This window comes from Antennarius striatus, chromosome 3 (genome assembly GCF_040054535.1).
Source record: "Antennarius striatus isolate MH-2024 chromosome 3, ASM4005453v1, whole genome shotgun sequence".
In the NCBI taxonomy this organism is placed as follows: Eukaryota; Metazoa; Chordata; class Actinopteri; order Lophiiformes; family Antennariidae; genus Antennarius; species Antennarius striatus.
Window position 1 is genome coordinate 10,424,820 of NC_090778.1, and position 17,146 is coordinate 10,441,965.

A 17,146-nucleotide genomic window follows, 5' to 3' on the forward strand; every position below is an offset into this window, starting at 1 on the left:
AAATAAAAAGAACACTTTTATTTGGAACAAGTGTGAAGTCGCTGAACGGACAGCATCCAAATTTTTGGTCGAAGAAGCTTATTGTGATTCGGAGAGATAATTACTTGTGTAGTGCATTGTATATATCGAAGTTAAAAAAGTATTATTAGTAATTAAATACACTTTGAAAGATTTTCTTCATCACCATTCATGCTTCATGTGAAGCATCTATAACATTTGTGCAAATCCATTCATAGATAGATACTGTAGATGGATGTATGTATGGATGGATGTATGGATGGATGTATGGATGGATGGGAAGGACAGCGGTCATAAATTGACTTTGCAATGGTCTCGGAAAATATGAATTAACTGTACATTAAATTATTACATCCCCACTGATATTCAGTGGGGATTTAAGACTTCTTCAACTCAAGAACTCTCTTGGATGAGAGGCGAAACGTCTTCAAGAACTTTCTTAACGTCTGGTGGATTGACTCAAACAGCTTTTGGATACTCACACGGATTAAAACTATCAGTAAATGTTGATATCACACTGATACTTCTACTAAAGTAAAGAATCTGGGTACTTCCTTCATAGAAACGGGAGGCCAGAGGTCCTCATCCACAACACTCAGCATTAACCTTGTGTGCCTCGGCCTGTCCTGGGATCCAGAGTGGGAGGAGGGGGTTCTGGGATCCAGTGTGGGAGGAGGGGGTTCTGGGATCCAGAGTGGGAGGAAGGGGTTCTGGGATCCAGTGTGGGAGGAGGGGGTTCTGGGATCCAGTGTGGGAGGAGGGGGTTCTGGGATCCAGAGTGGGAGGAAGGGGTTCTGGGATCCAGTGTGGGAGGAGGGGGGTTCTGTCCCTCCATGAGTTCAGACTCGAGGACAGGCCGGAGTGACGTCACGCAGGGCTGGTCCTACCGTTTATTAGCCAGGGGAGTCAAGCGCCAGGTTGCAAGAGCTCCACACTGCAGCTCTGTCCGGCCAGCGGCGGAGGGGATGTCCTACGAACTCCTCCAGAACTCTCTTAGTCAAACAAAACACTGACTGACAAAAGTGCCGCAACTCGTCTCACTCGTGATTTAATGAAACAAACTTCTTTAATGCGTTTTTCTTTTGAAACAGACGGAGGCACAGTCTTCACATCTACTTTGATAACTTTTTGAATGAGCCGGCTCACGCTTTGCGTAGGTGCCTTCGATTTATTGCGCGATTTATTTGATTTTTTTTCTTGTTCTTTTTTTTTGAAGGGGATAAAATTTTTCTTTGTCATTTAAAACTTGTGATGGCTGTCCCGTCACTAGCGTTACTACTTGTAGGATTTGTTTTGACCTCAGCTGACAAGGTAAGTGTTTCCACCGATTCTCTTTCATTTACTAACTAAAATGTGCGCGACGTTAAGTCTCAAATACATCCCGTCAAGAGTCCCTTTACGCTGCGTCAAAGCGCAGACACGGCTCGACACAGCAGAAGGGTTTTTAAACGTCTCCGAAGTTTTTTGGCTCCGTGAAAGCGCACACTGCGTCCACTGTGAAATACATGTTGACACACCACACGCATGTGTTTAGCCTCTTACATAAGACACGTCAAATAAAGGCATTTTTGTTGAAATTTTACAAGCAGCTCAGTCTGCGTTCAACTTCTGCAGGGCGGTAGTGTTGCTGCTGCTGGACATCTCAGACTCTCACATTTTGATTTCCTTCTGCCTTGTACCGCATTTAACCAGCTTTTTTCTCTCCTCTTACAGGCTGGTGAAGTAGATAGAGAGGGTAAGTTTTGTTTATTTCTGACCTTCATATTGTTAGTTGAAAGATGTGTGAAAGTGGAAGTGATTTTCCTCCACACACTGATAGAAAACGCAGGAGGACAACCTTGGTGCACTGAGATCACAGTGGGAGGGGAGTTTGTGTGTGAGGAGCTCTGTAATGCACCCCCTCCTCGACCCTCTGCTACCACTACACCATTCCCCCAAAACACACACAGTCCTCCAATACACACTTATATTACATGAGCAAACTGCTTGAAGGGCTTTGTTATACAGGAAAGAAAATTCCACTTTGAAATCCTACACATCTGTTATCCATTCTGAGGTTAAGGAGACTTAGGAGGTGAGCTGCAGCAGTGTCCATGTTGGATCCTTTTACACCAGCCGTTATCACCCTGAGGGACCTCAAACAGGGAGATGCCAGCAGTCATTTGAATCACAGTTGGTTTTGCGGTCTGTAATTTGCCACTGTTGGCTTTGCTCAGCCATTATCAGCCTTGTAAAACAGTTAAATTTCCCATTTAATGTGGTTTCTCTTTTCACTTTTCACATTTCTTCTCCTATAAGTAATGGCTCTCATGCAAGAACCACTTGAGCGAACAGATTTTATCCCGGAGTGATTCATGAGAACTTGCCACATTCATCAATTTTCTCATATTTAAAGTCTGATCTCGGGAAGCAAAATTACTCGGAAGTGCACAGAGCAGATTGCCTGCCACCAGTCACATTAACCTGAAAAAGTTTCTGAATGAGATTTCATTGGCATAATATGGCATTTGAATTGAGGGATAAGGAATGGTTCCTGTTGCTATGGCACGATTTATGACAAGTGTGTTGTTTTAGAAGAATAAAGTGAATCTTAACACCTAAAATGGCTTTCATCACAGAGAAAGCCATCATGTCCATAGATATGTTTAGGAAGATGTCCTTGGAGGATGAGGCCCAATGAGTAGAAAAGCAAAACCAATTTAGATGGAGGTTTTCATTACATGCATCAATGAAGACAGCAAAAAAACCTGAAATGTAAATGTAGATTTGGTGATGTAGATGAAAGGTAGATAAAAGTAGAATTTCTCAGTGTCCAACTTTTCATCACCCCACATCAGCACAGTATCTTCACCCACCCAAAGTGTATTTTGTTTGTTTGTTTTTTACTGACTCGTGTTCCTCATGGCGGAAAAGACGTTGAAGATGAGATGATATCTGTCGTCTCGTCTTCAAGAATATGCCTGGATGTGTTTTGACTAAAGACGAGACGACCGTAATCGTCTCGTAATCTACCTTGCGGAGCAGGGGTCTGCTGAAGCCTATCCCAGCTTGCAATGAACGAGAAGTAGGGAACACTCTGGACAAATCGCCAGCAAGTAGTGGCTATTCTTCATTCTCAATGTGAAAATTTTGACATAAACATAGCTGCAATTTGGTAGTGCTGTACTGCAAACAATGTGAACATGGATAATATCCATCAGAGCAGAAGCAAAGGCATCAATTTCTGCACTCACAGGAAATTTTCCTCTCTATCCCACACTTAGCCCCCCCCCCATTTTCAAAGTTCATCTACATCTGAAATCCATCAAATTTTATTAATCAAAGTGATCAAATTGTGATATGTCATGAATCACATGTGTGCATCTGTCTTCATGGGTTAATGCTGTTTACATCAAAAAGAATTAATGTGTTCAATAATTTAGCATTTTCACTGTGGAATGATTGCCAAGAATGACAATGAGGTAGAAGTATGATGATTAAAGAATCATAAATCACTATGCTATTTGCGCTGCTATTGAATTATCCACAGGGTTAAGGTGCTCAATAACTCTAGAAGCAGGTCCTCTTAATAATTCGTCTTTTATTCTAATAGGGTCTCTTCATTGATTAGTATTCAGTTTTAATTTGTTCATGATTAATTCTGTTGATTTCAATGACTGCAGTCGTCATTGTAGAAAATGCTCCCTTTAAGTCTGTTGTAGGATTTCAAAGGTAAACAGCAATCTTTTCTGGTCTTGTGTTTTCACCTTGACTAAAAAGAAAAAGGACAGATCGTTTCGATACTTTTTGAAAGGAACTCTTGCCCTAAAGTGTGATGTCCTTTTAAAAAAAATTAAAAAATCTATGACACAATGAAGGATGTAGCCCCAATTTAATCACTTTTGAGAGTATTTAAAATCACAATTATAACTTTTGCCTTCTCCGAATGGGGAATGAGGTCCTTCCACAAGTGAAGGACTTTAAGTATCTTGGGGTCTTGTTCACGAGTGAGGGAACAATGGAACGTGAGATTGGACGGAGAATTGGGGTAGCAGGAGCGGTATTGCAGTCGCTTTACCGCACTGTTGTCACAAAGAGGGAGCTAAGCCGAGAGGCGAAGCTCTCCATCTACCGTTCAATCTTCGTTCCTACCCTCACCTATGGTCATGAGCGATGGGTCATGACCGAAAGAACGAGATCGCGGATACAAGTGGCTGAAATGGGCTTTCTCAGGCGGATAGCTGGTGTCTCCCTTAGAGATAAGGTGAGAAACACTGCTGTTCGCCAGGGGCTCAGAGTAGAGCCGCTGCTCCTTTGCGTGGAAAGGAGTCAGTTGAGGTGGTTTGGGCATCTGGTGCAGATGCCTCCGGGATGCCTCTCTAGGGAGGTGTTTTTGCCACGTCCAGCTGGGAGGAGACCTCGGGGCAGACCCAGGACCAGGTGGAGCGATTATATCTCAACACTGGCCTTGGAATGCCTTGGGATCCTCCAGTCAGAGCTGGTGGATGTGTCCGGGGAAAGAGAAGTTTGGGGCTCCCTGTTGAAGCTGCTGCCCCCGCGATCTGACTACAGATAAGCGGTGGAAGATGGATGAACTTCTGCCAGTTCTCACCCTTTGCAGAATATCATGAATTATCTTTTGCTCTAAATGATGAGAAATTTGGCTTTGATTGATATCACAGTGGGCGGCACGGTGGCGCAGTGGTTAGCGCTGCTGCCTCACAACACGGCGGACCCGGGTTCGAGTCCCGCTCTGTGCGGAGTTCGCATGCTCTCCCCGTGTCTGCGTGGGTTCTCTCCGGGTTCTCCGGCTTCCTCCCACCTCCAAAAGCATGCGCTTCGGGTTTATTGGCCGGTCCCAAATTGGCCATAGGAGTGAGTGTGTGTGTGAATGTATGTTTGTTTGTATGTGGCTCCGCGGTACACTGGCGTCATGCCCGGAGTGTCCCCCGCCTCACGCCCTGAGACTGCCAGGATAGGCGCTGGCTACCCCGCGACCTGCATTAGCGGTTTAAGCGGGTTGGAAAATGAATGAATGAATGATATCACAGTTGAATTGTGATTGGGGATTCCAGCTCTTTCAATGAAATGTGTCTTTGAAGGAAGAATTTTCCTTTTCTTTCTCCAGAATAAAAATCTTTTAATCCATGGTTCAATGTTTGGAGTTCAAGTAAAACACACATATTCTTTCAAGAGGATACCCTCCCACATGGCATTAGGATTCTAAGCTTATAGAAGAGTGTTCAAAGTAAATACAGTATTCCTTTCACTCGTCACAGATGTCTCAATTTGTTTGGTTTTGTGAATGATTCCATTTAAATGGCCTGAAGACATTTTAGTGTTCCACCCTTCTACTTGCAATCAGGTCTTACATGAGCACAAAGTTAAGTCGCTTTCTGTTATTTCCAATGAGAGGCTGCTGGACACCTTTGTTTATCTGTACTGCTGTCACTGGTTTCATTTGGAGGGTCTGTAAACATAATAGACACACACACACACACACACACACACACACACACACACACACACACACACACACACACACACACACACACACACGCAGGTACTTGAGTGATAAATTCCTAAAGGCAGAATCCTTGACAAAATTTGAAGATTTGTGGTTACCATGCCAACACCATATGGGGTTGAAAATCGCAACTACTCCTTGAGTAGTTACTTAATCAGACAGACACCCAAAGTACAGCGTTAGATTTTATGATTGCAGGTTTGCAGCCAAACCTTTGCTGTAAAATAAAATAAAATAAACTAACAAAATTGGATGTGTTTTGGGCTACACCAGCAATTTCCGTCCAAACAGCTATTCACAATGAAGTTGGTTGTTTGCTGTGAAGGAAATAAGAGCACCCTATATTTTTCTGGCATATTCAAGGTGTTCACAATGAAGTGTTAACCTGTTCTCTGTAACACATGAACAGCTTCCTCATTAAAAGTTGGGTGATTTGGGAGTGAAGGACTCTGTTATTACTAAAACTCTATAGAGACAATAAAAACTAGCTGAAAAGTAAATTAATATCTCTTGTATTAAGTGTAACAAAATAGTACTGTGTCAGTTAAAGCGCTTTGAAATGTCTGCTGATGTGACAAAGCTTGATACAAATAAAGGATTGATTGATTGATTGATTGACTGATGGATTGATAGTATCAAAATGAAGTTTCTTTTTAACAGATTAAAACTAAAATGACAAGTAATTATGATATTTGTGTATTTTGAGATAAAGTACAATCTTTCTCCTCCTTCCCTCGTCTTTTCTGCCATGCATAAGAGTGGCTCATGTTCATATTTGAACTCTGTACCTCCAGCAGATTAAGCACTGAGCCCCGCTTTTTAAATACTCACTTATGTGCCTTACTCAGTGACATCTTTTTGACCCTATACATTTTTTTATTTCTCAAACATTTTTCACAGCACTGCCATTGCAAAAAACAAACAGTGGAGAGATATTTGATCAGCCGGCATGTTTGATACCCTTTTCACATATCAGTATCATGTTTACAGAAGAGTAAAGTTGACTGAAAGTTAACCATAAGACATTCTCCCCATAAAACTCCTTTGATGTGTTGTGTATTCAAACTGGACACATGCCTGTAGTTTGCTCTGGTCTTGAAGTCAAGACAGAAGCGCCGACCATTTCCTTATTTGTGTGACAAAACAGCGTGATCAAGCTGCTTTCGGTTGGCTGAATGATCTCTGCATGCTTTATGTTTTATCCAGAGCACGCACACTGTGATTTGTAAAGCATGCCATTTCCACAGACATATAATTACAGTGTCATCAGTGACACCTGCTTAAATGTTTTCTGGTCACAATCTACAAGATAATTACAAGGGTCTGTGATTCCTGTCACATTCTTTCCAACCAAAACCAAACCAAAAAATCTTATATGTCTGCACAGATTTAGAGAAATTTTCCAAACTTTGGTGGAAATATGTTTAAGGTGATAGTTTTCAAGATTTACATGTATGATTGAGTCGATCACTAAAAATGTAAAATGTAATGTTTGCAATCAATCCGAATGCAAGCGCAGGCCTGTGGGGCTTTATTATATGCAGCTACAGAGTGAAAGATTTATTTTGACATCACTTTGAATTTGGAAAAAACCAAGAATGACAAATGTTGGAATAATGTGTCGTATTTGGTTTTATTGGCTTCCTTTTGTCTGAAAAGGAAAAAAGGTCTCATTGACATTGTTGTTTTTCAGACCAGCTGAGGAGCCGACTGAAGGAATATGGACTAGTGACTCCATTCAGCACAGACTCTCATGGTCACTACCTGTCACACCTGATCTCTGCCAATCACAAACAACGCGTTAAGAGGGAGGTACTTTCATCTGATGAACCTACACATAAACTTTTTTTCAACATTACTGCATTTGGGAAGGAGTTCCACCTCCGTTTGCGCCCAAACAACAGGCTGGTGGCGCCAAGTGCGATTGTGGAGTGGCACGATGAGATTGAAGTCTTCAGGAATGTCAGTGTTGGTGCTGATGCCAACACAGGCGCCAATAAGACTGAACCCACTACTGGGATTGAGAGGACACTGCGCCGTGAGCTTTTAAAGACAGATTGCACCTTTGTTGGTGACATCACAGATGTCCCTGGGGCCACGGTTGCCATTAACAACTGTGACGGACTGGTAAGTCTTCCTCAACCATAAAACTCCTTATGGTCATGAAACTTTTGTCATTCCAAAAGTTTCATGACCTTATCAACTGACATTAGTGGATATAAGACGTCCATAACTCCTGAGTTTATCCTTTCTTTATGTCAGCATTCACCATTTTTACAGCACGCTGTTCATGCAGATATTCCTTAGGCAGGCAAACAGAATAGCTTTTTGTACAGAAGTTTGTCACGGGTGAGTGGCCAACTATTGCTCCCACAAACTCAACAGATTTTATTCCCAACCCTTTTCCAACATAAAACACGAGTTCCCTTTGTCCTATGCTGCCCATCACTACTCGTAAAACACTTGAGCAGAAAGTTGGGAATGACCTGCTCTAAAAAATCTCATGGGAGGGGAAGGAACATCTTTGCATCTAAGGAAAATAAAGCCAAAGACCCTCTGGAAATCTTTGTTTTAGACATTGACAGGAAATAAAACAGAAAGATGTGCTGTCATCCATACCTCATGGTAGGCATTGATATTCAACATGTTGAAACTGGTTTTACATTATCTTTTTAATTATCTATAGAAAGGAAAGTTTACAGACTTAAGAAATAATGAAAAATATTTACCGAAGTAACAAACACTGTGAGTGTTTAGATATTGCTGAAGTGTAGTTTATTCTATAAGAAGACAGTTGTGTTCCTCCTGCACTTTCGGCGGTTGTTTAAGATAGAATAGTATTGAATAAACTATTGATCTTTTATGTAATTTCAGATAGAAAACACTGCTTGGGCTGGAATTGAAAGATGATTAGTATAACAATCTACCACTGTAGACAAAACTAAATTAATTACTATTCAATCAATGACTATGATGGTATTTTTTGAATTGGTGAATCTCAGTAATGTGTTACAATGACTTTTGTCACCAGCAGGCTAGCATTATAACATATCTAGTTTACATTGATCAGGTGGGCCTGCAAGGGAATTAATGCAGTTTAATATTTTACACAGTACAACCTGTTATTTTCACCAGATACCTGCAAACCTAATAAAATCCTTAGCTTTGATGTGTATTGTATCTTCTTCTTTTCTTTTCGGCTTTTCCCTTCAGGGGTCGCCACAGCAAATCAGTTGCCTCCATCTAACCTTGTCTTCATGTCCTCTTTCACTACATCCATAAACCTCCTCTTTGGTCTTCCTCTAGGCCTCCTGCCTGGCAGTTCAAAGCTCAGCATCCTCTACCAATATATATTCACTATCTCTCCTCTGGACATGTCCAAACCATCTCAGTCTGGCCTCTCTGACTTTATCTCCAAAACCTCTAACATGTGCTGTCCCTCTGATGTACTCATTCCTGATCCTATCCTTCCTGGCTACTCCCAAAGAGAACCTCAACATCTTCATCTCTGCTACCTCCAGCCCTGTCTCCTGTATTTTCCTCAGTGACACTGTCTCAAGACCAAACAACATCACTGGTCTCACCACAGTTTTGTACACCGTTCCTTTCAATTTAGCTGAAACTCTTCTATCACACCTGACACTTTTCTCCACCCGTTCCATCCTGCCTGTACACGCTTCTTCACCTCTTTTCCACACTCTCCATTGCTCTGGGCTGTTGACCCTAAGTACTTAAAATCCTCCACCTTCTTGATCTCTTCTCCCTGTAACCTCACTCTTCCACTTGGGTCCCTCTCATTCACACACATGTACTCTGTCTTACTGTGGCTAACCTTCATTCCTCTCCAGGACAAACCTCCAAAACAAATCTCCACCTCTCTAGCTTCTCCTCCACCTGTTCCCTGCTCTCACTGCAGATCACAATGTCATCTGCAAACATCATAGTCCATGGAGATTCCTGTCTAATGTCGTCTATCAGCCTGTCCATCACCATAGCAAACAAGAAGGGGCTCAGAGCTGATCCCTGATGCAGTCCCACCTCCACCTTGAACTCATCTGTCACACCTATGGCACACCTCACCACTGTCTTACATTCCTCATAGATGTCCTGCACCGCTCTAACATACTTCTCTGCCACTCCAGACTTCCTCATACAATACCACAGTTCCTTTCTGGGCACCCTGTCATAAGCTTTCTCCAAATCTACAAAAACACAATGCAGCTCCATCTGGCCTTCTCTGACTTCTCTACCAACATCCTCAAGGAAAATACTGCATCTATAGTAATTTTTTTTGGCATGAAACCATACTGCTGCTCACAAATGCTCACTTCTGCCTTTAGTCTAGGTTCCACTACTCTTTCCCTTAACTTCATTGTATGGCTCATCAGCTTTATCCCTCTGTAGTTGCCACAACTCTGCACATCTCCCTTATTCTTTAAAATGGGCACCAGCACACTTCTCCTCCATTCCTCAGGCATCTTTTCACTACCTAAGATCCTGTTGAACAACCCAGTCAGAAACTCTACTGCCACCTCTCCTAGACACTTCCAAACCTATACAGGTATATCATCAGGACCGACTGCCTTTCCACTCTTCATCCTCTTCAATGCCCTCCTCACTTTATTCTGACTGATCTTTGCTATTTCCTGGTCCATAACAGTCATCTGTTCTAGTCTGTGTTCTCTCTCATTTTCCACGTTCATCAACTCTTCAAAGTACTCTTTCCATCTTCCCATCACACTACTGGCACCTGCCAATAGACTTCCATCCCTATCCTTAATCACCCTAACCTGCTGGACGTCCTTCCCATCCCTGTCTCTCTGTCTTGCCAACCTGTATAGATCAGTCTCTCCCTGCTTACTGTCCAACCTAGCATACAAGTCATCATAAGCCCCTTGTTTGGCCTTTGCTACCTCTACCTTTACCTTACGCTGCATCTCCCTGTACTTCTGTCTACTCTCCTCAGTCTTCTCTTTGTCCCACTTCTTCTTAGCTAACCTCTTTCTCTGTATACACTCCTGTACCTCCTCATTTCACCACCAAGTCTCCTTACCTACTTTCCTTCCAGATGACACACCAAGTACTCTCCTACCTGTCTCCCTGATCACCTTAGCTGTAGTTGTCCAGTCATCTGGCAGCACCTCCTGACCACCCAGAGCCTGTCTTAACCCCTTCCTAAAAGTCATGCAACACTCTTCCCTTTTCAGCTTCCACCATTTCCTCCTCTGCTCTGTCTTTGCCCTCTTCATCTTCCTCACCACCAAAGTCATCCTACACACAACCCCCCTATGCTGTTTGGCTACACTATCGCCTACCACTACTTTACAGTCACTGATCTCCTTTGGATTACACCGTCTACACAAGATGTAGTCTACCTGTGTGCTCCTACCACCACTCTTATAGGTCACATTATGTTCCTGCCTCTTCTGGAATAAAGTATTCACTATAGCCATTTCCATCCTTTTTGCAAAGTCAACTACCATCTGTCCTTCTGCATTCCTCTCCTGGATACCAAACCTGCCATCACCTCCTCATCACCTCTGTTTCCTGCACCAACATGTCCATTGAAGTCTGCACCAATGACAACTCTCTCACTTCTAGGTATGCTCTGCATCACTTCATCAAAGTCCAACCAGAATTTCCCCTTCTCCTCAGGCTCACATCCAACCTGTGGAGTATACCCACTAACAACATTGACCATCACGCCTTCGATTTCTAGCTTCAGACTCATCACTCTATCTGACACTCTTATTACCTCCAGGACATTCCTAACAAACTCCTCCTTCAAGATAACTCTAACTCCATTACTCTTCCTATCTACACCATGATAGAACAACTTCAACCCTGTTCCTAGACTTCTAGCCTTGCTGCCTTTCCACCTGGTCTCCTGGACACACAGTATGTCTACCTTCCTCCTCTGCATTATGTCAACCAACTCTCTACCTTTTCCTGTCAATGTTCCAACATTCAACGTCCCTACTCTCAGTCCTATACTCTTGGTGTTCCTCGACTCTCTCTTCTTAGGAACACACTTTCCTCCTCTCCTTCTTCGACCAACAGTAGTCCAATTTCCACCTGCGCCCTGTAGGTCAACAGCACCGATGGCGGTCGTTGTTATCCCAGGTCTCGACCGATCCGGTATGGAAGTCATAGGTTTGATTTGCATGTTTGATTTGGTAAAAGTTTTACGCCGGATGCTCTTCCTGACGCAACCCTCTGTATTTATCCGGGCTTGGGACCGGCACAATAAGACACTTTCGATGTGTATTGTATATTGTATTTAAAAGTTGTACCTGGCAAACATCTACACCACATACTGTATGAAGTACTTCATTTTAAACGCAACTGTGACAGAGTGATAGAGTTAAATCTGTAAATTTGTGAATAACTTTCAACCTTGCCAATAATTTTGAAAGACAATGAAGTTGAACAATATGAAGGTATATTAAAGTAAATTTAATATGGCTGCATAATTTGAGGGGTCTATTTTATTCTCTTCATATTACAAAAAGCATGTAAAGAGAAATCCTTCACTGGGTTTTGATTATGTTGTTGGCCAGTGGAGATTTATGCAAATGGATGATTTAGTTCATAACTAATTAATTTAGGAGTTGCTTGAATCTGATTTGAAAATATGAGTCAGAAGTCAGATGTTTTTACTACCATAAATGATGAATGGTATTGATAAACATTAACAGATAAAATTACATTACAATTTTCTGAATGTACAACTGTTCAGTGATTTAAATTAAAGTACAGTAATTAAAGTAATTTCAATATAAATGAATATTTCCAGTGAACAAAATTGAAGCTAAATACATCTAGCCTACATGGAGACAGAATTAAAATTATTTAACAAATGATTTTCTTTTTTGAGTTCTTAAGGAAGCTGTTGTCATAATTTAAGTTGACATAGAATGTGGTTAAAAAATGTAGAAAAAAGCCCCCAAAGTGACACTTTTCTTCTTCCTCAGTCTTCGAAAAAATCTGTCTTATAGATCCGAATCCAAGAAAAGAAAAGATTTTTCCAGGAATGAAGGCATGACTAGTTTTAGATGTAGGGAGGAATGAGCAAAGTGGCATTGCTCCAAATGATTCTCTAAAGTAGTAAACAAGGTTTTTCCTGTCTTTAAATATCCCATGAAACTTGAACTTCCTGGTAAACAGCTCATCTGAAGTCATCACCCCGCATATTTCCTCAGCAGATGAATAACTTGGTCCATGAATAAATATGAAGTAGTTTTTCAGTATCCTAGTTACTATCTTTATGCTCATGTATATGTACAAATATTATTTTATTCCGTTTATTGATAAGAATCTTAGCAAGGATTCACATTTGCAACAAATCTTTGCAGTGCTTAAAAATCTGCAATTCAAAGTTAAAATTATTTGCAACCTATTTTCTTTTTATGTGATTAACTGTTTACTCAATTTATATTAACCAGAATACACCAAAATATGAATTAAACTTTGCTATTGTACTTGTACAGTGTTGAAATTGTACTGAACACCAACAACATAATTAAATCTTTTGTTTTACATTCTACAAGTATTAATTATTACACATTTTTTGTTGCTACTAAATATTTACCACCATATACTTTTGTCTCCAAAGATCAAACCAGAAATATGTAACGAAGCAGATTACCCTGGAACAAATGCATCAGAAAGCATTGACTTGAGAACCCTGAACCTAGTTAGCCTAAATTGCTAATGTCAGCACTGACTCCAAAACTGCTGGAACGAAGTCTGAGCTTACTTAATAATGAAAGATGGTCGACAGTGATGTTATTGAGATTACTTTTAATGTATTACACAATCTCAGTTCCCTAATCCATTCTACGGTCTTATTGTATAGAAAAACTTAAAAGTACCTTTAGATAGATACAGTATATATACTTTTATGATCCCAAACTGGGAAATTCACAGATTTACACATTTTTGATTTCAACTTTTAGCACATCAAAATTGTGTCACTGTTTAACAATGTTCAAGTTTTAGTATAATAATTGCATTGTTGCGGTTTTACCGTAACTTATCTTTACATTGTATTTAAATCTATTTTTATGATCACACAGATACTGTGTGCCTTGTCCGTTTAGCATATTTACATCCTCTGACCATTGTGGTACTATGTGTAACTCTGTTATTTTATTTAATGGAAGTTTTATTTCTTTAATTTGAATCTAAAACAGTCCTCTGGTTCCTGTGTAGATCATAAACGTGTCTAGGGTTATGGTGACTTTGTACATATGCTATAATATATATATACATACACACTCACGCATGCACGCATGCAGGCACGCACACACACACACACACACACACACACACACACACACACACACACACACACACACACACACACACACACACATGTATATATATGTATATGCATTTTGGTCAACAATTAATTAAAGCTCCAAAGAAGAGGCATTACAAAACAATGTTTATGGCTCATCAAATGAAGCAGAGAATTTTGCCTTGGTTTGAATTTTCTAATATTCAAGTCACAAATTAAGTCTCATAGTAACTACTCTGCACTCTAGGCCACAGTCATTGCATCATGGTGTTCATGTGACACCAAATTAATTTTCAATCTTGCCTACACAATTCATTGAGTACCCAGAAAAGAAGTAGCTAAAGCGTGCTATTTGCAGTTGTCCTTTAAATTTTGTGTGTTTCTGGTCTTATTTTTTTCCAGTCACAGTATTTTGTTTGTATGTCCTGAAAAAATAGAGTGAATGGACCAAAGGGAAAGCTAAAGGTACATTTTCAGTACCCCTGAATAACCATTGCAGCTCCTAATTATTCAAGAAGTTTCTGTGTATTGCTTTCCAGTCCTTGGACAAATCCAAGGGAAATGTGTGATATTTGAAAGAGCAGAATGATACTTCTGCTCTAGGTTGTAAAATACTGAAGACTATATCTGTTTTTTGTCTTTATTGGGCATCAAACATGCGTTTATGTTTTGTAATGTAAAAAAAATGCGGTAGATTTCCAAAGAAATGTTTCATGCAAGTGAGACATGGCTGACACATGCGCGTGGGTGGAAGAGGTGAGGACAGCTTTCTACTGCCACAACTCTGGCCCGGAATAATGTCTTGAGAAACAGCAGTACTCAAATCCAATATTTCCACAGACTGAGCCAGCTATTCCCACAGCAGAAGCTCAAAAGCTGGGTCCCACCAGAAAGTGATAAAATAAAATTGATTGGAATGTCATGGTGACTACTGGCAGGGATAGTGGCCAAACCGCTGCAACTCAGGAACTAACATGCTAGCAGCTGTGCCTGTCAGACACAGTCGTCCATAACCTGGATGCTTCCCTGTTTCCCTGTACTCCATGACTTTTATGGTATTAGAAATATACTGTGCTTGTAAAACATGTACAAGGAGACAAATGATCAAACATACTTTCGAATTTATTTTCGACACTTATAATTCAGTCTGCTTTGCTCATGTAGTTGTGTTCTGCTAGCTCAATATCATCATGGTCCATATTTGATGGTAAGAGTTTCAGATCCAAGTAATGTAGAATGAACATCTAATCTTTATACAGTCTATGTGCTGTACTTATTTATTTTAGAAGTGAACATTGAACTCATTAATATGATAAAGATAAAGAAATAGTAATACATTCTCAGTTTAAATATATTTTCAAAGAAATGATAATGACCTTGAAGTCACTCCTCTGCTCTGGAGGATTTAGCCATTTCCTTTAGTAGGAAACAGTTCATCACTTGGGCAGATTCAGTCCTTCCAAGACATTTATAGTTGAAGCTCACAGGAGACCATGAGTGGGGGCCACACAGGATGTGAGAGTCCTGCTTTATAAATACTGTTGTGGCAGGATGTCACTTTGAAGACGCCAACAGCCATCAAAGGGTCAATCACTGCCCAGTTGAAGGCTGATTTGAAAAGACCGCTGCATACAACACTGTGTGATATTACACTGCAGCCTGTCATCCTCTCAGGGCTTATTTTCATAATGGAGGAACTGCTTAACATCAGCCAAAAACACAATAAGCCTTGAATTGCTCAAAAATACTTCAAATGTTGTAGGGATTTTTTTTTTTCTTTTCACTTTTTCATCACATATGAATACAGAATCTCATAGCCCTTTTTTTCCTGCACTGTCTACTACAGGAAGCATATGTTTAAGCTGTCAAAGTCCCAACAGGACAACAGGAAATGATCGTTTGATTGTATTGAGATATGAAAAGAAAGCTCTGAAATAAAATCTAGGTCGGTGAAGCCTGACCTCGTTGTTATTATGTGAAAATCCAAAAGCACACCCTACTACTCTAGTCTAAATTTATTAAGTTTAATTGATGTAATCTTGAAAGAAATTTAAATGTAATGTTTTACTTTTTCTTTTCCTTTTGGCTTTTCCCTTCAGGGGTCACCACAGCGAATCAGTTGCCTCCATCTAACCCTGTCTTCTGCGTCCTCTTCTCTCACACCAACTACCTTCATGTCCTCTTTCACTACATCCATAAACCTCCTCTTTGGTCTTCCTCTAGGCCTCCAGCCTGGCAGTTCAAAACTTAGCATCCTTCTACCAATATATTCACTATCTCTCCTTTTTAAATGTAATGTTTTACAATTTACCTTATTCAGATTAACGCTGCACATTGTCAGAAGATCTTTCTGCATCTCTGTTCATTTTTACTTGCTGTCAACATGTATGTTGTAAAAAGTTAACATCACAACAGGATGCTCTTTCCCATAAGCCATTTTGGATAAGAAGCTACACATTCAGGAAAACTAAGCATAAAATGAGAACATAACAAGACAACTTAATTTACTGTCAAGACACTGTGCTTTGGGACATAAGACCAAATGAAATCACAAAACAAAAAAAAGAAAAATTTGGACATGAAATTGGGGCTTCATTAATAATGTTCTCCTGGGCATATTTTGGGTGTAAAACTCAATGAACATGAACAATTAAATAACTAAAGAATCGTAGTAAAGGAAACAAAAGCATGATAATACCGTATTTCAAAATCATAATTACAGTGAACCCTCGCTATAACGCTGTTCACCTTTAGCGGCTTCGCTGTTTCACGGATTTTTTTAAGTGCAGTTTTTTATGTGTTTTTTAAGTGCTTTTTTTAACAGTGCGTTGTGTTCTGCATCCTGATTGGTTAAGTGTTTGAACCACTAACTAGAGTGTGCATTCTTAATTTCACTTCGTAGATCAAATCATTATATATAAATTAAATTAAAATTAAGGGACTGACCAACATGAACATTATCCGTGCCTCGTCTCTGTACAGCTTGCCAAATGTCGAAGAAACGTTCTGCACCGCCAAAAGCACTGGAGGACGCGCCCAAAAGGAAGAGAAAGATACTAAAAATTGCAGAAAAAGTTAAACTTCTGGACATGCTGAAGGAAGGTAGAAGCTATGTGGCTGCAGGGCGCTATTACGGAATAAATTTGTCTTCGGTTCGTTCCAGAAAGGCACAAAATAACATAAGGAGGACAGCAGCAATAAGTTTTAACAAGGATGCAAAAAGGGTTGTAACTGTCCGCAACAAGACCATTGCAAGGATGGAGTCAGCTTTAGATTTGTGGATTAACGACTGCAGGAAAAAGAACATTCCGCTGCATACC

General features: G+C 40.4%; 1 protein-coding gene across 3 annotated transcripts in view; it reads left to right on the plus strand.

Annotated features, from left to right (window-relative positions):
- Positions 1-978: 978 nt before the first annotated feature.
- The window catches only part of adamts3 (ADAM metallopeptidase with thrombospondin type 1 motif, 3), a 111,582-nt gene continuing 95,414 nt past the window's right edge, over positions 979-17,146 (plus strand). For all 3 annotated transcript variants that reach the window (XM_068311149.1, XM_068311150.1, XM_068311151.1), the window contains exons 1-3: positions 979-1,329; positions 1,732-1,753; positions 7,218-7,651. In XM_068311149.1, the coding sequence (XP_068167250.1) occupies positions 1,270-1,329; positions 1,732-1,753; positions 7,218-7,651 (516 nt within the window). In that variant the 5' untranslated portion in view covers positions 979-1,269. The remainder of the gene's footprint in view (positions 1,330-1,731; positions 1,754-7,217; positions 7,652-17,146) is intronic.